Source organism: Onychomys torridus, chromosome 8 (genome assembly GCF_903995425.1).
Source record: "Onychomys torridus chromosome 8, mOncTor1.1, whole genome shotgun sequence".
NCBI lineage: Eukaryota > Metazoa > Chordata > Mammalia > Rodentia > Cricetidae > Onychomys > Onychomys torridus.
In genome coordinates, this window is record NC_050450.1 from 20,116,510 (window position 1) to 20,140,428 (window position 23,919).

The 23,919-nt window shown below is 42.1% G+C and overlaps 1 protein-coding gene across 4 annotated transcripts in view; it reads right to left on the minus strand.

Moving 5' to 3' along the window:
* Positions 1-5,791, minus strand: part of Cpeb4 (cytoplasmic polyadenylation element binding protein 4) — a 60,446-nt gene extending 54,655 nt beyond the window's left edge. For all 4 annotated transcript variants that reach the window (XM_036195779.1, XM_036195778.1, XM_036195777.1 and 1 more), the window contains exon 1: positions 3,254-5,791. In XM_036195779.1, the coding sequence (XP_036051672.1) occupies positions 3,254-4,378 (1,125 nt within the window). In that variant the 5' untranslated portion in view covers positions 4,379-5,791. The remainder of the gene's footprint in view (positions 1-3,253) is intronic.
* Positions 5,792-23,919: the final 18,128 nt, after the last annotated feature.

The following is a 23,919-nucleotide window of genomic DNA, read 5'->3' on the forward strand; positions in this document are numbered from 1 at the left end:
CTTAGGATTATTAAATGAATTAATACACACAAAACACAACATAAAAGGCAACTTATATATTATTAAATGCACATTAATTTAATGTGTCTGAAAACAGGATTCAAGTTAAGCCCTCTCAATTCATACCATGAAGCTTTAGACTAGGTTAAAAACAATTTTTAATTATTTTTTTCTCAAAATATACCTCCTTGGTGGATCAGTTAGGGCTATTGGGATATATAGTCAGGACTCACAAATGTGGACAAAATGGAATGTTGAAAATGGACAAAGGAAAAATTGTGGAGGAGGTCAGGCAAGATGGCACACTGGGTAAAAGATACTACCTGAGTTTGCTCTCTGGATCCACTTGGTGGAAGGATAAAACTGGCCCCTGTAAGTTATCTTCTGACCCCCACATATACATGTGTGCACACATGCAAAACAAATAAAAATGAAAAAAAAAATTTAACTTTATTAATTTTAAAACCCTACATACAGACAGAACAAAAACAAACCTGCAGTATACAAATGTAAAAAACCTTCTGGTTCATTTCAAACTAAATGAATGTTGCCCAATATTAGGCAAGTTTCAGATAATTTCTTTTTAATATAACAATGATATCCTGTTTGCATATGAATATTATAACCTCATACTAAACCCACTACCAAAAATGATAGAGATGAGGAGCAGAAAACAATCCACTTTCTAATCTTTCCATATTTGAAAAAAAATATTTTTTTGGAGACAAGGTCTCACTATGTAGCCCTGGCTGGCCTTGAACCCACAGAGATCTACCTGCCACCCAAATGCTAGGATCAAAGGTGTGCACCATGACCAGCTTTTCTGTATGTGAACCAGGTTTACTGACCACCCTTTTTCTATCCTCGGCATAACAGACAAGAAAAAACGAAGAAAAAAAAATTCAGTGCTGGAAATCAAATTCAAGCCTTATACAGGCCAGTCAAGTGCTCTATTACTAAAATCCCCAACCCTCTGAAAAGGTTTCTAACAACAGCTTTTAGTATCAATCTTAGTCTGTTATTTAATCAATCAATTTAATCACTAAAGAAACTGATCCAAAGGATTCCATATGTTCAACACATACTATCTGCACCACAGGGAGAAAACCTGACACACATATATAGATATTTTATTTCTTGACCTTCTCATTTTCCCCAAACAATTCTTCATCATAAGTTAGTAATCTCAGAATGAGAGAGTGACCATGAGGTCACATAAATTTACTGTTAGTATGAGTAGCAAATAAGAAAGAAAAGTGTATTCAATTCCCACAGTGATCATAATCTAGTTAAAAGGTATGTGTTTTTAAAACTTTATTTTATTTTATGTGCATTGGTGTTTTGCCATGGGTGTCAGGTCCCTTGGAACTGGAGTTATAGACAGGTGTAAGCTGCCATGTGGGTGTTGGGAATTGAGTGCTCGTAACCGCTGAGCCATCTTTCCACCTCCCAAGGTATAGGTTTTGTTTTGTTTTTATAATATGTATTTTTTAAATTTTATGTGCATTGGTGTTTTGCCTGCATGGATGTCTGTGTGAGAGTATCAGATCTGGGAGTTACAGACAGTTGTGAGCTGCCATGTGGGTGCCGGGATTTGAACCCGAGGTCCTCTGGAAGAGCAGCCAGTGCTCTTAGCTGCTGAGCCATCTCTCCAGCCCAAGGTATTGGTTTTTTAAATTAGCAATACATAAATAGTTCATAAGTCACCTTTGCGTTAAATTGCTTGAAATTTATGCTCTAAGGAATATTAAAAACAACTTTTTAAAGGTACTGTCAATTTCTTGAACAGCTATTTATCTGTCACTACATAACAACCGCACTTGGACAAAAATGTTTTCTAAAAGCAAAATGCCAACAACTTTTTAACAGGAAAAAAAAACCCTTAAAAATGAAAAAAATTTAACACTAGATTTGACCAAATATTTTAAGATGCCTTACACCTGTATCCTTAAGGAGGGAAGAGATATTTAATTCCTTGGACTGACATGGAGCTCTTTTAGCAAACTTTCACTTCCCTTAAACAGGAACACTATAACTATTTTATAATATGCTTTAGTCCCTGCAGAACTGTATCTAAAATAACCCTTTTGCTGTATAACACATGTGTTACATTCATGTATAAATAATTTTAATCCCATGTTTAGTTTCCTTATCTGTAAATGGGTTAATGATAGAACTCACCTTGTAGGTTTGTTGCGAGGACAGGTTCAGTGTACCTTATTACTTTCTATAAATTTTCTAATGACATAGCAATAATCATACTCTATAGCATATAAACTGAGTGCTGCAAGTGATGTTCAGCTGATCTGAAATTCCCTTTACTTTATTTCTGTGATATAAACTGGCTGTTCACTAGTTCAAAAACATCAAACAATGTGACTCCTACCAGATAAAGGGTATACTAGTAGCAACAAAGACAAGTGATCTTTGCCTGGACCTATTTTTAGGAATGGTTTAATTATCTACACCCCTAGTGTTAACAATGGAAAATAAACAAGTGGGTGAAGGGCATCACATACCAAAAAAAAAAAAAAAAAAAAAAAAAAGGCACAGCATTCTGAAATCAACACCTTCATGATTTTCAAAAAGAAATCATTAGCATTTAGAAGTCCCCGAGTTCCACACCCAGAACTGCAAATAATAGTAATAATGACTTTGAACATGACAAAAAAAAAAATCATCTACCATTTCTCCCTAAGTAGTAGTCCTTACTAATACAAGAAAGGTCAGAGTTTGTAAAGAGATTTAAGAGGAATTGCTGAATCCATCAGTTCAGACTGCTCAGACGACAAGGTTCATGTCTAAACATAACCGGGAGGAAAACGGCCACCTAGTAGTTAGCTGGTTTCAGTGAATCCTACCTTACAATGTCAAAAAAGGTCATTTTTAGTTAGTTCCTTCAGATAGGCAGAAAACATTCACTAGTTTCCACAACAAAACACATATCTACTACATATTACCATTCTTCCTCAAGCAAGAAAAAATTCTCTTGTTAAACAAGAAAGGTATCATAACTAACTAGGGTATCACTAACTACCTGATATCTGTAATTATAAATGGAAAAATTAAGGCCCAAGAAACAAGTGTCTATTTTGTTCCAATTATACTCATTTGCTAAAATAAAGATAGGCAATCAACTCATTTTCTAAGATCTCTAATGTGAAAACAGACAATTCCAATTCTTTCATTCCACAGATACTCCATCACAAAACGTCCTTATTCATCTTAATCTATTAATGGAACAACATCTTACCGGAAAAGGAAAAATGTTGTCAGCCCTGTTCAAGCTATCCTCCATCCAGGATTTGGGAGCAAAGGCTGAGCTAGGGCGAGCATACTTCTGGAGCTGAATATGATTGCTTGCAAAATTTTTCTTTAAAGGTGAGATGGAGTTCAGGGGTGTTATTCCACCATTCAGCCCTCTGCGGTGATCTCGGCCTTGAGAAGCTCCCCAGCCACCATAGCCACCACCTCCTGGGCTCCAGGAAGAAGAGGGGGTTGGAGAGGGACTCTGGTAGCTGCTCCATGGAGAAGGAGGCTTGTTAAGATTATTCGCCAAATGAGGCAGCTGGTTAAAAGCAGCATTTCTATGTGTGAAAGGTGGGGGGTGGGGACTGGCAGGAGACCTCCTTTGCTGCTGATGCTGGCTGTGATGATGCTGGAAATGGGGATGATGAGGATGGTGCTGGGAGAGAGGCCCAATTTGAGGGGAGAAGCTACCACCAAAGCCGGGGCTCACATGATGGGGGAAATTTTGAAACAACAGAGCACCATTATTAGCTGAAGCGCCAGGGACCCCACCCTGGTGAAAAAAACTTGCATCTTCATTGATTATCGTGGAGGAAGAAGGTGCTATCGCTGCTGACCAGTTACTGAAACCAGTAAGGGACGATGCACTAGATGTCAAGGGTTGGGTGGAAGTACCGAGGCCCGTGGCTTCTTGATAATCAAACCCTGTCAGCACTGGTGATTCAATGCGTATTTTTTCTTTTCCATTGCTGTTTTCTGAAGAATTGTCCCCTGGATTTTCTTCAGCTTTTGCCTTTTCAGTTTCAGGCAGTATTCCAGCTTCCTGACCTGGACTCGGGGAGAGTTGTTGCTTTTCTAAAGGGTCTTGTTGTTCCTGCTGTTGACTTTTTCCTTTTTCTGATCCCAAGATCTCATCCTGAATGTTATGGGTAGCTGGAGCAGGAAAGAGCCAAGCTGACCCAGCGCTGCTGCCATTGGCAGCTGTGTTATTATTTATAAAAGCAGCAGGGTTGGGGGTGGCATTTTGGTGATGGTGTGGAGGCTGCAGATGTGGATGGAATCGGACTGGAAAAGCAGATTTATTCCCAGTATTGCTTTGCACTAGCACTCCAAACCCGTAATCCCCCATTTATTATTTTTAGGATCAGAATCTCACAATTAAAAAAAAGACAATCTAATGTCTTGAGTCTTTCCCCGCTGTAAATTTGTTGGTTTGCTTGAAGTATCTTATTTATAGCTAACTCAAAGATCACAGCTTAACACCCTAAGTATCTCTGATTTGGAATTCTGGTCTCTCTGGAAGGAAAACAACTAAAAAAAAAATCTCTTAAAATATTGATATGAATCCAATTAGGCTTATTTCTAGGCGGGAATAAAAAAGGAAAAAGGTAAAAATCAAGTCTTTGGTTAGTAAAATAGGCGCTTTCTTTTTCCAAAGGAAAATGTACATGAATGACATAAACACAGCTTCTCAAGCATCTATGGATATAGAAGAATAAGCATTGTGCAGAGTAAAAATATATATATATAAAATTTAACAATCACATATGGTCTTCCTCAGCAGTTTAGAATCACATAAAAATTAGAATAGGATTAAGGGGAGAATACGTTCTTTTCTTGGCAGCTTGGTTAAAAAAATCAGGAATAATTTAAGAACATTATATATTATATATTTATATATAGATAGATTATATTAGGTTATCTGGGGCGGGAGGTGAATTTCTGGTTGCCAAAGAGGAAATCAGCCTTGACTAAAGGAAAGATGATTGCAGGGAGGTTTCTGCTGTTCCTGGTCCTGTTTCTGTTCTTTTGTAGGGTGCAGTGTGGGCCTCTGGGACTGTTCCTGGGGCTCCGGGTGCAGATCTTGCTGCGTTTGCTGTTCTTGGGCTCCCCTCGGCCTCCTCTCCCCCATGAAAGGGGTTGGAAACACCCGTTTCTCCCTCTGGGGGGTGTCGCGATCAGGAGGGATTAGCGAGACTGGACAAGGGCGAGCTGGCGGCCCGGGGGTGCGGGGAGCAAGGGGGCGACCTGGAAGGTCCTGCGGTTTCTGCCTCTTCCCCTCTCTGCGGCTCCGGGATTTTTTTCCCTCATGGGACCCAGGGGCGGTTTGTTCAGTTCTCTCAGTTCGATTCTCCGCCGGGGGGAGGGGGGCCGAGGTGGGGGGGAGGGGGTGGACAAAAAGGAAAGCCCCGCTACCGTAGTTACTCTAAAGGAGCAGGGCCTCCCCCTGGGCTCGCGCTCTCTTTCCCCCTAGACTGCTTTGAAACTATAATTTAGAAGGCTTTTGTTTCTCCTCACGGTTGCTGGGCCGCCGCCGCCGCCGCCGCCGCCACTTTCCCCCGGGTCCCGCAGTCCCAGCTGTCGTCGTTGGGGACTCCCCCCGGCTCTTCTTTTTCTTTGCTTCTTCCTCCTCGTCTTCCTCTGCTGTCGCCGCTGCCGCCGCCGCCGCCGCCTCCGCCGCCGCCGCCACTGCCTCGGGTGCCCGGGTCCCGCAGCCGCGGCTGAGTCCTTCTCCTCAGGACCGAGCCGAGTGAAATGACAACCAGCTGGAAAGACCGAGAGACACTTCCGGTTCGAGGAGGGCGGGGCAGGGTGCTGCGGAGGCCCCGCCTAGCCTCCGGAAGACCAATCCGAAGCTACGATTCCGACCAGGCCACGCCTCCAGAGCTCAGAGACCCTCCCAGGAAGGTCTCCGGTCATCTCAGAGCCGCCCCTTCCGCCTGCGCCTCGCCCAGCGGGGCCGGCGCGGGAGCCGGGTCCGCGCACGCAGTGAAAGCGGTGTGCCGCCATCTTTTTTGTGGGCAAAGACTCCTCCGAGGTTTATGTTCCCAAAGTAGGCTTCTGAGGAAACCCATAGAGGGATGTTCGGAAGAGAAGGGGCTCCTTGCACACTGAAATACTGAGCTGAATTGTTGGGGGTCGAAGTGGCAACCCATGATACCGAGAATAAACGAGAGGCCTGCCCTGAGTTAAGGTGGGTGCCCCAGGCATCACGTGCTCTGGCCGGAGCTCCTCCCCAGAGGGTTGGAAGGGGAGGAGGGTTTTTCCGGCAGCTGTGCTGTGCCTAGAACTGCGTAGTCTTTATCCAGAATGTGCATCTCTGAAGGGATTCCCTTCAGCCTCCATTCCTCCACCCCCACCGCCTGCTCTCCCATCCTTCCCTTGAGATGCAGATGCTGTAGGCGTCCAAGGCTGAGCCACTATGGGCTTTCTATCCAACCTTCCAAGCATAACGTAAGGTTGTTTGTAAAAAACGAGAATCCAGTACCGGTCCTGTTCTACTTTTAGCTTTTTTTTAAATGGCTGTCTGTTACCTGGAGAATAAAGGCCAAACTCTGTAGTTCAAGCCTTCTTGTCATATGGCAGTAATCTCTAATGCCTTCTTTCGTGCCCTTATCGCCTCCACTTGGTAAACTCGTTATTTCTTTTGAGGAGTCAGCCCCTAAACTACCTACTCTACCTTCTGAATCTTCTTTTACAGACGTACACGACCTTGCACTTGTACATGGATACAGCTCGTACTTGTATAATGCATTGGTGGCTTATGTCTCTGGACTGGTGCTTGCTCTAAACGAGCAGTTTTCAATCTGTGGGTCGCTACCTCTTCAGGGGGGTTTGAATAACCCTTTCACGGGGCTCGCCTAAGACTATCAGAAAACATAGATATTTATATTACAGTTAATAAAGTTACAGTTATGAAGTAGCAACGAAAATAATTTTATGTCTGGGGGTAGCCACAACATGAAGAACTGTGTTAAAGGGTCGCAACATTAGGAGGGTCAAGAACCACTGCTCTAAAGAGTTGACAGTGTAGATGGGAAGCACCAGGGATTGAATCTTGAATGGAAACATAAATGGGTAAACCAGCAATAAGGAAATCTTTCCTCACAGCTCCTATTTTCAAATCTGAATTAACAATTTAGTTCCTTATGCCATTTGGTTTGGAGCTCACATCTCAAGGTTCCGCCATATTGGTTGTTCACTGTGTATGCAGGGACCTTGTGTCATTGCCTTTGTATAGTCCTACTGTGGTGCACTCCATAAGCTTTAGATGTATGTTGAATAGATGCTTTTCTTCCATTGGGAAATGAAAACTGAAGAAAAAGTGAAACTAGGGTAGAGCCCTAAGTAATTCTAACAAAATAAGAAAAAAAAATTAAAGTGATAATTGACCCAGTGTGGTAGCACATGCCTTTAATCTCATCACCCGGGAGGCAAAGGCAGTGGGTTTGTGTGAGTTCTAGGCAAGCCAGGGTTACATAGTGAGATCCTGTCTCAAAGAAGAGAAATCATCACCACCATCATCATCATCATCAATCATCACCTTTATCTTTTATTCCATTCTTTCTTTAGCTGCTCTTCCTGACACCTACCTTCTGCATCTAGTCTCTCAAGTCTCCAACACTTTTATATGGCTTGCCTATGTGGACCCTCATTCAGGGATTTTATTCTCCTTCATTGTATATGTATCATCGTAATCTCTGCAGTTCTGGGAGTTCTTTGAGCATGGGTATTTCTGGATCTTACTCTATTGTTCCCCTCTTCTGCCTCCACCCTGTACACTCACACCTTGAGACTGAACAGGCTCAGCCAGGTACTATTTCTTCCAGAATAATTTCCCTAACTTCCCTTCACTAGAGTCTTTTAGATTCCTCTTTTTAAATTACTTCTAGTTGTCAGTAGGTTAGTTTCATAAGGGGAGAGATTGTGTGTGATTTGCCAGTGACCAGTAGAGGCTCTGGCTCAGAGCAAACTCAGGACATGTTTACTTAATGAATAGATGGGTGTTCTGTGTCCAGTAGATAGTTATGGGTCTCTTGGGGCTATCAGTTCTTCTGCCCTCAGAACCTATTAGCCTTGAGTTTGAATCCCAGTTCTGCTACTTACTCCAAGTGCACCACCACAGGTCCTTCCTTCCCCATAGATAAAATGTGGACTGTATTCTCCAACCCCTTGCCAGGTTAGTGAATTACATGAGGTCTGTGTAAATGTTGTGCCCATATGCAGTGTTCAAGATGTTGGTTCCATATTACCATATTGAATCCAAAGTCACTTAAGCTGCATCTTTTGCCTAAAAGTTGCATGAACCAAGTGTTTAAGAACCTCTCTTGATTTGCAGGGGGAGTCATGGCAAGATCCATAGTCAGTGCTTCCACCCCTAGATCAGTCTGATCATTTAAGGTTTGGTCTGGGCTGAGACTAGGATGATCACTGATGACATCTGAGTCACCAAGAGTCAGGCCCATGACCTGCGAGGAAGAGAGAAGGAAGGGAGGAACCATGGTTTTAAGTCAGTTGCATACTCAGAAACCTAGGATATTCAATCTAAAACTACCCTCTTGAAAACACTGTAGCCTCAGAAACTGTCCTTTGGTAACTATGACAACAATTCAGCAGTTCCATTTAGGATCTTGAAAGGGATCTACAGTTGCGGATAAGAGCTGGCTGGAGTACTCTGCTGATGGAAGGAGTCCTTCCCATGAACTGTGCTCACCAGGAAGCTTGCAAGTTGCAGGGAAAGCATACTTTGCCCAAACATTAAGGTGCTGTCAGGTTCAAAAATGGATTTTACAAAGCCCCCTTCCTGTCTAGTATACAGATGCACCTTCACAGAAGCTATAGGCTAGGGAATGCCTATACCCTTCTAGCTGCTGACCAGCCCTTGATGGGTCTTAAGGCCAGACAAACCCCAAACCTGGAGCTCCCAGGAAGCAGTGTTAATGTTTGCTTCACCAGCCACTTTCTTCTAAATCTTGGCAGATGACATAAATCTCATCCCATAATCATACAAGGTGAACACTGGCCCCCTGGAGCTCTAATGTCCTCACTGCTGCTTTTGAAACATACATACATTGCCAGCCGTTTCCAAATAGCTCACACCCAAGCTATCTAGAGGCCTATCTAATGACTTTGGCAATCATAGACTTCACCCAAGACGACTTATATTGTGTACAATGCAATTCCATAAGATACCATAAACTAGTACATGAATGAGACCCACAGAGTTGTACAATACATGGGCCCTGGTACCTTTCCTTTCTATAAAACACTGGAACACATTATAAAACATGGCACCCCTACAGAAGAAGCCACCATAATGACATTAGCTCTTATTCATACATTCAGAAATATTTAAAACCGTTGATCCTTTTAGACTCAGCAGCCCAGGAGTTTTCCAATTGAATTGAAGGACTCGGTGTCCTTACTATTGGTTTTAGTAAGAAGATAAGTCTAGACAGGTATATAGTCTGACCACACAGGAAATTAATACTCAACAGCTACTTGGCTAGCAACATTAATGAGATTTCTAATAAAATGTCAATATATACTTTTTAATGAATATAAAAATTATAGGAGTTAAAGCAACTTCTGTGAAAGCAAAGAAAGAATGAAGGATGGGATAACTCTTGGAATAGCCTCATTTCTACGTCATTTTCGGGAGTGCCTGCAGCTTGCTGCCATAAGGTGAGCTGGACAGAGATGGAACCCATCCCAGAATAGATCTTTCTCAAATTCTACTTCTGCTCTTCACTGAGACTCAGTGCTGGAAAATAGTGTGTGTTTACTTAGAACACATCATTTTTAATGACTAATTGTTCAGTTGTTTTTACTTCTCTTGCTTAGTGTTCTGCAATGTGTGCAAGTCTCTGAATTTTCCTCCCACCTTCCCATAGCATGCTAGCACAGAGTACTAGTTAACAAATGGTTTGGGAGGAAACAGCCAGCTCCAATGCATCCTTACTAAACAACTGGTTTGAAAAGATGAGGCCCAACATGTGGACATGTTTCCCTTGAAATGTCTGATCCTGTAAGACACAGGTGAGTGAGAGCAGGAATAGCCCTTTACAAACTGTGACATGCATCACACAGGATAACTTGGTGTCCTAGGGTTTTTATTGCTATGAAGAGACACCATGACCATGACAACTCTTATAAATGAAAACATTGGTTTTTGTTTGTTTGTTTGTTTGTTTGTTTTGTTTTTTGTTTTTGTTTTTGTTTTTGTTTTTCAGAGCTGAGGACCGAACCCAGGGCCTTGCACTTGCTAGGCAAGTGCTCTACCACTGAGCTAAATCCCCAACCCCATGAAAACATTTAATTGGGGTGGCTTGCTTACAGTTTCAGAGGTTCAGTCCATTATCATCGTGGCAGGGAGCATGGCAGCATGCAGGCAGATGTGGTGCTAGGATAGTAGCTGAGAATCCTACATCTTGCTGGCAACAGGAAGTTAACTGAGACACTGGACAGTATCCTGAGCATAGGAAACCTCAAAGGCCACCCCCATAGTGACACACTTCCTCCAACAAGGCCACACCCACTCCAACAAAGCCACACCTCCTAATAGTACCACTCTATGAGATTATGGGGGCCAATTACATTCCAACTACCACACTTGGATTCTCTCAAGGCTCCAGCTCCCTATGTAGACAGGCTGCAGCTCTATCTTAATGCTTGGAATAGACACAATTTGCTTCTTTCATCAAAACCATGACTATCCTGCCAAGTAGCTGCACTACCCATAGGTAGGCTATAGAATTTTACCTGCACTGCCAGGAAAAACAGCAGCTTTTCAGAACATGCTGGCAAGCTGTAGGGTCCAGAGGACAGAGAACTGGGAGTCAGGTATTACAATTTGTGGAGAAACTCACACATACTAGTATACTGGCCTAATGATTTCCTCATGACCAGAATTTATATTGCCAAAAGAATGTTGATTCTGAATTTTGTTGTCTTAAAAAAAAAAAAAAAAAAAAAAAAAGGGCAAAAAAGTGCCATCTGTCTATGGGAAAGGGTGACTAAAAGTGATCCTTTTCTTTCATATCTGAATTTCTTGCTCTCTTATTCTTTGAGCATATGTTACTAACAAACATTAGCCCATGGGAAATCATCAAATACAGATTCCCTGTCTAGGTCCCAAGATACAGGGGGCCTTGCTTTTTGTTGTTTGTTTTTGAGTCAGGGTTTCTCTGTATAGCCCCGCTGTCCTGGAACTCACTCTGTAGACCAGGCTGGTCTCAGATTCTTAGAGATCTGCCTGCCTCTGCCTCCAAAGTGCTGGGATTAAAGGCTGGCTTATCTTGCATTTTCTTCATAGCGTCTTCTTATAACATTGCAAGATAGAAGAGGCTTCTTTGTGGTGATGTAAGAGCATGGAGAAACAAAACTAAGAATTGCTAAAACAATACTGCCCCTTTCTTACATAGACTAGTGTAGGGACTGAAACAGAGTTGGTGCAGTGAATGATTTTCAGAGCGCATCAGGAAGCCAGGTTTCCCATTTCATTGCTCTTCTGTCCTCAAAGTGTGCCTTCCCCTTAGAGCCAAGATGTGTGATAGCGTTCCAGTCTAGAGGACAGAGAAAGGGATGAAGAGAGACCTAAGTCTTCCCTTCCAGGAGACTTTTCAGAAGACACAGGCATCATGTCCACTCCCCCATTGGCCACAATAGGCCACATGGCCACACCTACTACAGAGTCAGAAAGCATGGTCTTTGTTGGTGTTCCTGGGTACTCTGTTAAAAGTCAGACTCTGGGGGCAGGGGAGATGGCTCAGTGGTTATGAACACTCACATTCCCAGCACCCACATGGCAACTCACAACTGCCTGTGATGCCCTCTTCTGGCTATGCAGATGTACATGCTAACAAAGTACCCAAATAAACAAACAAACAAATAATTAAATCTTTAAAAAACAAAAAACAAAAAAAACTCAGGCTCTTGATATTAAAGTAAGGTGGGTATTTGAGGGTTGGACTCGCAGAAGCAGCAAGATTTAGTAACTTGCTAGCAATCCTATAGCCTATTCATTCAGAGTTGAGGAAACTAAGGCCTTACAAAAGGGCTGGGTAAAAGAATACAGTTAGTTTTGCACAAGTGTCTTCACTACACACTCTCTCGCAAGCCCTGTAGCCCTTAGGCTTTAGCATGCATTGGAACCACCCAGAGAACTGCTAGACTATATGTTCTGATTCAGTGGGTGTTGTTAGTTTCCCATTAGTGTAACAAAATCCATGCCAAGTCACATGTTATCAGGAGAAAAGAGTTATTTGGGCTTGCGGTTGCAGAAGTTTCCGTCCATGGACACTTGTTGCTGGAAGATATGAGAGAGCCAAGCTGTGGCCGTTCCAGTGAGTTTCCAGGGGATGCTGACATTGCTAATTTCATGAATACACTTTGAAAACTGGCGTTTTGGAGATGTTCTTTTCTGGGTTTAACACATTGGCTCATGCAGCCAATTACACACCACTCTCCTTCACTCCTACTCCAGTCTTCCTCCCATTTTTGTAGTTTTCCTGTGTCCCAGCCAGCTGGCAGTTGGGACAAATCTCTCTCACTCACATCCCCCAAGTAAGCACACAAAGGCTTATATTAATTATAACTGCTTGGCCATTAGCTCAGGCCTATTACTGACTAGCTCTTACATTTAAATTATCCCATAATTCTTATCTATATTTAGCCACATGGCTTGGTTCCTTTTCTCAGTTCTGCTTTGTCATCTTGCTTCTTCAGTGTCTGCCTGGCAACTCCTGACTCTGTCCTTCCTCTTCCCAGAATTCTCCTCATCTGTTTATCCCACCTATACTTCCTGCCTGGCTACTGGCCAATCAGCATTTTATTTATCAACCAATCAGAGTAACACACATTCACAGCATACAGAACAACATTCCACAGCACATTTTCTCTAGTTCGCTTCATGGTATAATTCGCTCGTTAGTCACCTGAGCCAACCTTAGAAGTCATCTTAAGCTCTGCCTGCTCTGTCCTTGGGTTTTTGTCCTTTTCCTTTCCTTGACTGTAGCTGGAAGTTTTCTCTGGGTCCCGCCAAGCCCCTCCAGTCCTGTGGCTGCTTATAAAATAATCACTCAGAAGCTTATGTTAATTAAAACTGTTCAGCCATTAGCTCAAGCTAACTATTGACTAGCTCTTATACTTAAACTCAGCCCTTTTCTGTTAATCTATATGTCACCACATGCTCCGTGGCTTTACCTGTGTGTCGTTACATGCTGCTCCCTGGATGGTGGGCTGGCATCTACTGACTCAGCCTTCCTCTCCCAGAATTCTCCTCATCTGCTTATCCCGCCTATACTTCCTGCCTGGTTACTGGCCAGTCAGCATTTTATTTATCAATCAATCAGAGCAACACATTCACAGCATATGGAAAGACATCCCACAGCACTTGACATTCATTTTCTTCTCTCCTCCTTTGGTTCAAGTCTGATCATGTCTCATCTTGTTTGTTTGTTTATTTTTTTACTTTGCCAAAGCAGTTGTCAGGCTTAATGCCTAGCTTTGCTCACAAAATCTTTATGAGAGTCCAATTATATTACTCCATGACTGAGACGTTTTCAGCAACTATCACATGTGCTCAACTCTGATCAAACTTTGGTGCTTTTCATTCTGGAATCACCATTTGCCTTACTTGATATTTTTCTGTTAACTTGAGTTGTTTAAAAAAAAAAGGGGGGGGGGGGTTGGGGATTTAGCTCAATGGTAGAGCGCTTGCCTAGCAAGCACAAGGCCCTGGGTTCAGTCCTCAGCAAAAAAACAAAACTGTATATATATATATTCAAAGAAACATAAAGATATAAATGCTTAGTATCACTTATTATAGTCAAAAGGTGATTCCCAGAATGATAACAGCGGAAACAAAAGAATGGTGTTGACTTTGTCCTGCATCCTGTATGCACGTCAAAGGCTGTGAGTTTGAGATCTTCTATTTGGAGCAAAAATTAATAAGGTGGGAAAGAGTTTTAAAGACTTTCTAGTCTAAACTGTGAAAAATACTTTCTGTAATGGGAAGTACTGGAAAAGAATGGTGAAGAACTAAGTTTCTCCTTGGATGATTCAATGCCTTGCCTTATCTCTACTACCGCAGTCACCTCTCATACTCCAGTAGAAAGTCTTCCATTGTTTGAAAGCCAATGCCAAACTCTTAGGACATGGCAAAAGGGCCCATCAACTTGGTGCTTGCTACCTGACCCTCTCTTGCCCAGCACCCTGCAAGACTTGTCTCCACAAACTGAACACTCAGCCATAAGTGTCATTTGCTATGAGGAACAAAACACATGGATAACAGCACTCAACACCATGTGAAGAGATTTCTGTCATACCTAAAGGCAATGTGAGTTGCTGATGCTGGCAGGACAGTGATAACAGGGTTCCAGATCTCTGGATGTTCTTGGCTTTCTTTGAGATCTTAAAATGTTGATCTCAGTCCCCAGGCCCAGATGTCATGCAGTGCCTTTCAGCAATGAGAAATGGGGCTGCAAAGAGTCTAATTTCTCCTCATGCTGGAAGGTCTTTTCCAGAGACCCACGACTCCCTTAACAACTCATGGTTAGGCGTTTTTGGTGGATCTGGACCCACTTTCCCTTAAACTAGAGAATCCACCTGAAACAGTAAGCTTCTGCAGATAGAGGAAGAGTCCTGAAAGAACAGATGTCCCATGCCCACCACCATCACTGTACAGCTTTGCATCTGTACCTGTTTGCCAAGAGCCTTCTTGTAAAGGATCCTTTCCTAGGTGCCCTTTTTTGGCCACCAGCATAGGTGGTACCCCCTCTGAGGTCAGCATGTACATTCAGCATGTAGTCTACTGCTGTGTAATCAGCTGTTTAACTCCCATCAGCTCTAGCTGCCTCTCAAGCTCAGGGACTCTTTCCTCTTTGTACCAACCCATGGTAGGCCTTACTGAGTATTTTTGGAATTAAGGTGTTTTTTGTTTTTTGTTTTTTGTTTTTCCCTTCTATACGAATCACAAGTAATTCCAAAGCAATACATATTAGGTTGAATTTAGAAAGAAGGAAAGAAAACAGAAAAAAAAAATGAAGTGTTTTACAAGCAGTACTCCTCATTTTATTGTTGAGTGGATTTTTGTGGGGAGGGGAGATACAGCAGTGTCCTAGAGGCATATATGAAGTTCCTGTTCACATAAAACTTCTGCTTTGTTGTAGGTCTCACAGCAGATCAGTCATTATAAATCCCAGAGAGTTATTTTATAAACAGTAAGCCATCTCAACCTTGTATAAAACGCATTATACATAATAATTGCTTCACTTGGCTGGATCGTTTTAGGTGCAATGCTGTTGCTGCATTAAGCTGGTCTTTATTGATACACCCTCCATGTTAAACTGCTTCTTAATGAAGTGGATTGCTTAGAAGCCACCAGCCAGTGTGCATCTACACACATGCATACCTGCCCATAATGTTATCACTGCCTCAGAACAAGTGCAGAGACAGAAATTGTCTAATATTAATGAGCAATATCACCTATAAGTGGATACTCTGGTCTCTAATGTAGTGGAGTTGAGTCTCAGTAATGGGCTTCTTGAAATGACCCAGCCCCCACAGGAGTACCTTCACATTCAGCAGCCTATGTAAAGTCTAATAAGTGCATAAATATTTTAGCAAGGGAAATAGGTAGCATTATGGCCACACTCTGTGCTGCTGGCAGCTTGGTAGTTAGAAACCACCATGTCCAGAGGTGTAGTAATTCACCATTTGCTCAGAGTTGAAATGAAACAGGAGAGCTCAGGGTCCCTAGCTCATTTTTTATTTAGAGGCAATTTTTAATCTGTTCAGCTATTTAAGCTCCAAAGATAGAAAGAAAAAAGGAAGAAACATCCTTCAAATGCAGAAATGTAGGACTGTATGGAGTCTCACTTGACAACATCTGAGGTACAATTTATATCTTAGGTGACATTCTATAACCTATAAGTGCATGGTGAGAATTTAAGATTTAGTTTCCTGGTGTGTGTGTGTTTGTGTGCGTGTGTGTGTGTGTGTATCTGCATGCATGTGTGTGTTTCTTTAAATCTATATGTGGTTGTTTTGAGGCAGTTTATTTCCAGTTCTTTTAAAATAGGCAGATTCATAATTTACATTATATCACTCTACTGCCTCTCTATAACCTATAAGTGCATGGTGAGAATTTAAGATTTAGTTTCCTGGTGTGTGTGTGTTTGTGTGCGTGTGTGTGTGTGTATCTGCATGCATGTGTGTGTTTCTTTAAATCTATATGTGGTTGTTTTGAGGCAGTTTATTTCCAGTTCTTTTAAAATAGGCAGATTCATAATTTACATTATATCACTCTACTGCCTCTTACTCAACATTATTTTCAAATGAACATAAGTTTTAGACATAAGTAAATAAGCTAAAAGAAAAATTTGTGTCGCTGATTCTAATTTTTAAAAGATCAGTATGCCATGCCATGCCATATATATTATCTGTCATTAACTGTTTTCTAATACATGCTGAAATAAATGCATATTGAGTCTAACAGATGTTGTAATCAAAGCAAGAGACTGTCTCTTCGTGAACTGTCTGACTGGAGCATTTCAGGAGGCACCAGGTCACTGGGTAAGAAAACAGATGTTTTAATAGGGTAATGGTTCAAGTCCCATCTCTGTCACCAGCTGAGTGACTTCTATGACTGTCTTTTTGTCTCTTTGACCTCAGTTTGTGTACCTGGAAAACAATGACATAGGTGCCCAGGAAGTTTTCTAGAGGGTTAAATGAGGTGAGACATGCTAAGCTCTTCAGGTAGCTTGTAGGCTGTAACAGTGTACCAACCATGATTATTATTAACTTTTTGATTGGAGACATACATGTCACTAGAGAATGCCAAACACCAATGACTGTGCCTCAAGACAAACAAAATCTACCAGGTGTCTACATCTGACAGGCTCTTTAGTAGGTCCTGGAGACGTGCTGATAATTCTGAAGTGACAGCTGTGAGCTAGATAATGACAGCAGTGTGTGTGTAATGTAGTGAGAGCCATGTACCTAGGTTAAGATGGCAGGTCAGGGAAGGAGGAAGGAGAACGTGGTCAAAGTTAGCATCAGAGGAGAAAGCATGTGGATCCATATGTCAGGCCCCTCCTTGATGGCTCCTGGGGACACATCAAATTCCAAGTGGGTGGCAAAGGCTGCATGAAGTGTGAGCATGTGTTCAGGCAGGGAGCCCTGCTTACTTACAGGCTTACACATATTGTGAAGAGTTGAAGAGTACCGTTTTCAATTAGACGGTGGTCAAACAGCACATAATAAAATACTTAATTTCCTTCTACAGAGATCTCCCACATGTGATACACAGAAGCTGACTGCCTTCCTTATCTGTGGGTGCAATCAATGCTGGTCAAAAATATTTACAAAAAGCTGTAACTGCACTGAACATGGATAGATTTTCATGCGTTACTGTCTGAATTATATTTGTCAGACTACACAAAATTTATATTGTGTTAATACTTTAGAGGTGACAAAACACACCACAATGTAGGTTACATGCGAATACCATGCCATTTTACATAAAGAACTTGACTACCCATGGATTTTAATGTTTGGAGGCTTCTTGGATGCAGTACTTTTGCATATTGGGGTAACCGTTTAAACACGTGAGACGGGCTCCCGTTAGCCTCTTTCCCCAACGTTCAGATGTTAGCAGCTGCTGAGCTGCCCTGCTGGTGGGTGACCCTTCTTTCCTATTGCTCTCCACCCTGTCTGGCATTTGAACTGCTGGCTCTCACTGCACTGGAAGCTTGTGAGAGAAGGGATTGTATCCAACTTGTTTACCACTGTACCCTCTGCCCCATACTGAATGGGTGACTATCTCATCTGAGAGAAGGACTTGGGGAGCAAGTTATTTAGGAGTAATTTTCTCCTGGTATACACGACATGTAACAGTATCTAACTTTTTTTTCTTAGAAACTCGATTAATGTCTGAAAAATGTTTTGGCTATTTCTATTTCTCTGATTTAAAAGTATGCACATAGCAAAATAAACTGGGATGCTTAGAAATGCAAATCTAAGCAGCTCACATAGCACCCCAGCTCCACAGCAGCAACTTCAGTTATGTTTGTTCTATTTAATCCTAGTCTCTTTTCCTCATCCATTTCTTTTCAGAGTTGACACCCTTGCTAGGAATTTAGGACAATGAGTTTTTCATATTCCAACCACTAATCAGGTTTCTGTCTTATTCTCTGTGGTGTACTTTAAAAGATAAATCATATTAAAATCTTCTAGATTTCTTGAATAAATGGTGAACTAAGAATATTATAAATGCTTTCCAAAGGGATGAATGTTATTCAATTTTTGTATGCAAGTGGGAAATCCTGACTTACTTACTTATCAATTTTTCATCATATCTATTGAACTCATTATCACCATTGAGAGTCAACCATTGACTATTTAACTTTTATAGTCCTTTTGTGTTGCCTGTGAAGATAGCAATATATGCTTGATTCCTTCCTCTCAACACATACAGACATTCTTGTCCTTTTCAGTGATCTACAGTTTTAAGGTAACTCTCAATTGTGATGCACCATTAAAGCCCAAACTATCCAGATAACTATTAAGTTGCAGTGAGCAAGAAGGGCCCATGAATAAGGGTGCCATGGGGACACTGAAGCTTAGCTGCCTTACTCAGCCTCATCTGCAAGGAAGGCTTCCAAGAATGGACATTTGAGTACTGTCTGGAAAGATGAGCAGGGCTTTGGCAGATTCTGTGAAAGGATTCAGATGTCCAGTGGGGCCCTGAGAGCACCTAACCCATATTCATTCGCTGCTCATCACAGGTCAGGGACCACAGTGGGACTGGGCAGATAGGGATGGAGAACTGCTGAATAAATGTGAAGAGACCTTTAGGTGTCAACTTATAGAACAGAACACTTCAGTTACAGCCTTGATAATTATACCTAAATCATCAATAAAAGTAGTTTTAAATACCCTGTACAATTTGACAAAATCTATTAAAATGGAAAGTGTGCCTATCCCATGAATGACTCCGTAATCCCATTGCTTAGTTTCAAGCAGAAAAAAGAAAACAAAAAGTTCTGTCAAAGGGTGTTGTTGGTACCACAGTTTGTGAAAACTAGACCAGGATGCTTCAAATCTATACATGTAGGGAATGGCTAAGGAGATTGATGTCTGTCCCATGGAAAAGTATGGAAAGGAGTCAGATATATTGGTATCCTTGCAAAAACCTCCAAGTCCACAGCTCAAGGCATGAACCATGACACATGATGTACATGCCCCCCTATGGAGGCAACCCGTGTGGAGGCTACCCTTGTGGAGGCTGTCCCTGTACAGAAATGCTGAATGTCTGTAGTTATAGAGATGTATTTTTGATTAGTTCAAACACAGATAATGGAGCCAGTACATCACTACAGGTCTTTCATTACTGAAAACTGTTAAGCCCTACAGGCTTCGGACATTGGAAGAGGCCACTAAAAGAGACTTAAGTCTTTTAAAATGTTTTTGCAAGGAGATTGTATCCCATGAATCACTTGTGTAATTAAAGATTAGTTAAAATAATGAAAATACCCCAATTTCCATGATAGCTCAGTACCATCTCTTTGGAAGCAAATTGAACAACATGAAACATGATACTTAGAAAATGATCCTACTCCATGCCCCAGTAATTTTTCCTTTTAGGAATCTATCCAAACAAGATAGCCCTATTTATTCACAGCGATATTCACAAGAAGATGTTCAAAGCAGTATTATTTACAGTGACAAAGGGAGACAGAATTGTCTAAACTGTCTAATCATGGATGAGAGCTTACATGGTAAGTTGATATAGTGGATTACTGGGTAGCCATTAAACTCTTGTTATAGAAGAATTTTTTACTGAATTGTGAATTGGTTCACAAAATAAAATTAAAACATATAAAATATGAAGACAGTGTGCTCTCAGATATGAGATACACACAACAATACATATATAGGGCTGGGGTGGTGAGGTGCCAAGGAGAGCCATTTGACCAGGCCCTGTATTTATTTAGACTTTGACATGACCTCTTAAGTGCAACTGTACAATGTAGAGGGGTATTCTGGATTCTGTCACAGTCACAGACATAGTCTTGAAGTTTATCTCATGACTGTGAGTGTGAGGCATACTCACCTAAAACCTTCTTAGCTTCAGAGATGGAGGAAGCCCAGGCTCCCCTTCCTGCTGAGCAGACCTGTTCTGCCACTGCACAGGAGACAGGAAGCAGCTACTCTAAAGGTGAGTGTTCATGTCCTGGAATTACAGGCTTACTTACTCACTTATTCATTTATTGGTTTTTTTGGAGACAGGTTCTCTCTACATAGCTCTGGCTGTTCCAAAACTCACTGTGGAGATCATGCCTCGGACTCACAGAAACCCGCCTACCTCTGCCTCCCCGGTGCTGGGATTAAGGTGTGTGCCACCATGCCCAGCCATGTTTTTTTCCCAGAAACCTTTAAGAACATAGGTTTCACTGGGCAGTGGTGGCGTATATCTTTAATCCGAGCACTTGGGAGGCAGAGCCAGGCAGATCTCTGAGTTCGAGGTCAGCCTGGTCTACAGAGCGAGATCCAGGACAGACACCAAAACTACACAGAGAAACCCCCAAAAGATAGGTTTCTGCCCTTTCTGGCTCTCTCCAATGAGCATGCATTCCAGAATCTAAAAAGAGCTTCTTTTCAGTGTGTCACAGAAAGGCCACCAGTGATCCCTACTAGCCACCACTCCCCACGATGCACTTCTAGGTGAGGCCAAAGCAGTTCTCTCGGCTTAGCTCCAATTCTAAGCTAGACATTGTGTGTAGAGAGCCTGGAGAGATAATCCAGGCTCCTTATAGACTGGATAACCCAGAGTTCTGGCTTCAGTCAGACTTGTGAGAGGAGACATATGTGAAGGAAATCCTATGGGAGGATTTTAGAACAAGGAAATTATTTGCATAGCAGATGGACTCTGGTGATGACCAGGCATAACGGGATGGGAAGAATCAGTAGATTAGTGTAGAATCCCTTATTAATGGATATATTTTTTAATTTATTTAATTTTTTTTCAAGACAAGGTTTCTCTTTGTAGCCCTGGCTACCCTCAAACTCAGATCCATCTGCCTCTCCCTCCCGAGTGCTGGGATTAAAGCTTTGGGCTACCATGTCCTGCTCAAGATTTATTTTATTTTAGGTTTTTTGTTTGTTTGTTTTTGTGTGTGTGTGTGTGTGTGTGTGTGTGTGTGTGTGTGTGTGTGTGTAGGTATGTGCATGTGAGTGCAGATACCCATGAAGGAAGAGGTGTCAAACTCCTGTGGCTGGAGTTTCAGATGAAAGTGGGCCACCAGATGTGGATGCTGGGGATGGAACTCTTGTCCTCTGCAAGAAGTATGTGCTCTTAAATAAGTTCTCCAGCCCCTTTCTTCCTCATTTTTGATGCTGAGAAAAGCATGCATGCTAAGCATGTGCTCTGCCATTGAGCTGCATTCCCTTGGGCTTTATTCTTGCCCGTATCTGGAGGTAGGAGATGGGAAGGAGAGAGAAAGAGAAAGGGGAGGGCGGGAGACCCTTCCTCATTGCCACCTCTCCCCACACCTCCCACCAACAGAGCAGGTGTAACTGGTTCTATATGCAGAAGTAGTAGGAGACTTTAGCTGAGCTGCTGGGACTGGAAATTATTGCCCTCCTAACAGCCGCTGCTCTTTCTAGCTGCTGCTACTTAGCAAAAGCAGGTCATTATATATACAGTACAATTTTTGTATTATTAACCAAATTAAAATAATAATATGTTCTCTCCTTTCATGTATTTTACTGATAATCTCGATTTATGAATGAAGCATGCTGATTAGTTAAAAAATAATTAGTATGAGAATATGCTTCAAAGTTAGAGGCTTAATGAATGCATACAAATCTGCTTTTCTACAAGTCCTCAGCAGATCAGCCATTTGAAGGAAATATTAATAAAATGTGTTTGAGAGAAACACATGAAGTAGCTAGCAGCTCAGTTTGCTTTCCTTTTTTTGTTCTCTGTACAAGGTAATATTTAAATGTTATTTGGGTGCCATGTGGGGCTGGTGCCCTTAGGAGAGACGCACCCAGTAATGGCTGCTCTGTTTGGCTTAGCTGCAATGTGCAGACTATCAGGGTGAAGGTCCCACCCTCAGAGCCAGGCTGTTGTAGAGCCTTCATTTTGGGGGTCTGACGGCTAATTACAGAAATATCAGGATGGTGGAGAGCCCTTGAGTAGCATCCACAAAACTAGGGAGCAGTTTATTAAGTTTTATTGTGTTCTCAGGGCTGGAAATAAAAATACTAGATTTTAGATAAAATTTGGATGTTTTTGGCCACTGAGAATCAGAAGACCCCAGGACACCAATGCACCAAGATTGTTGCCAAGATCCTTTGGCTTACAGACCAGCTGGCCACCACTCAGCTGAGAGGCTACAGACTAGCTGGTTGCACTTTACCAGGTCTGTGACCTTCCATAAATAGCTTGGACTGCTTTGTATATTATCAAAGTTGTCTCTCTGTTCCGGAATATTTGTTTACACTGTGTGAAGATGTGTCACTGTGATTGGTGTAACAAATGGCCAATAGCAAGGCAAGAGAGAATAGGTGGGACTTCCGGGCAGAGGGAAAACTCTGAGAAGAAGAAAGGTGGATTTGCCAGCAAGATCCAGGGGAAGCAGGATGTACAGTACAGAGAGGAAGTAACAAGCCACCTGGCAGAATGTAGAATAAAAAATACAAGGTAATTAAGTTATAAGAGCTGGTTGGAAACAAGCCTAAGCTAAAGGCCAAGATTTCATAATTAATAATAAGTCTCTATGTCATTATTTGTGGGCTGGCAGTCTAAGAAAGTCTGAGAAAAACGCTTGCTACACCTCCCAAAGGGCCCTATCTTTTGTATTGAGTTTGCACAGCATAGGCTTGTTTGATTCCCACAACTGGCCCAAGCTCATTATTGGATTTTTGGACCCCAAGTGAAGTAGTAGATTTGCATCTAGGATGCTGTATGCAAATTATACACACATAAACCCAATTACTTCCTTACAGCTTTCTTTCTGTGCCCAATTCACCTAAGTTGAGTTGCCCTACTACGCTCTGGGAATATGGCTTAAGAGATTCGGGGCCACAAAGGTCTGGCTGTACAAGCTGATGTTATTTTCTCTGGGTGAGACAGTCCTTTGGAAGAATATGTGTCAGGGACTATTCTAGGCATTCCTATAGCTTCATCTCTCTCGTCTTGGCCATTGTTTTTGCCATGGCAGGCAGGATGGAATAACACTGCAGTCGACTGAAGCTGTTTCATTGCCTTATTGTTGCTCCTCAGCCTTCTCCACTGTGGCTCTATCTCACTTCCCCCACTTCTTACATTCACTTGTTTCTTATTCTTTTGTAAATTCAACTGACATCGACTACTGGCTGCATCCAGCTGTAAGCGATTAAAAACAAAGTGGTCCTGAGTATTTCCCTAGTAGACATCCTCTCCTTCTCTGCCTTTGCAGGTTCCCTCGCAAAGGCAGCTCCTGTTCAGTATGTCTGCTGAATGAGGACATGAGTCATGGCTGAGCACAAGCACCAGTCTTCCATGAAACTGCTTCTGTCAACACTGAGCTGGAATCCATTTAGGTGGACAGGCAGTCTTTAGCCTGGTCAGTCAGTACCAGTCATGAAACATCTGGAAGATCACCTCAGAGCTCTTCTGGCTCCTCTCCACTCTGTCCCCACAGCAGAGATGCAGGATATTCTGGGAACTGTGTCTGTAGGTCTAGGTCAAGTTCTTGGTGTGGTCTTTTGATGCCTTGAGACAAATATGGTGTGGGACTGCTGCTGGGGTAGCAGCCCACTTTTATAGCAAAGACTTGTTTTATAAGCAGTAGAACACACTCTAAATAATGACAAATGAATAGTACAGTGAATACATAA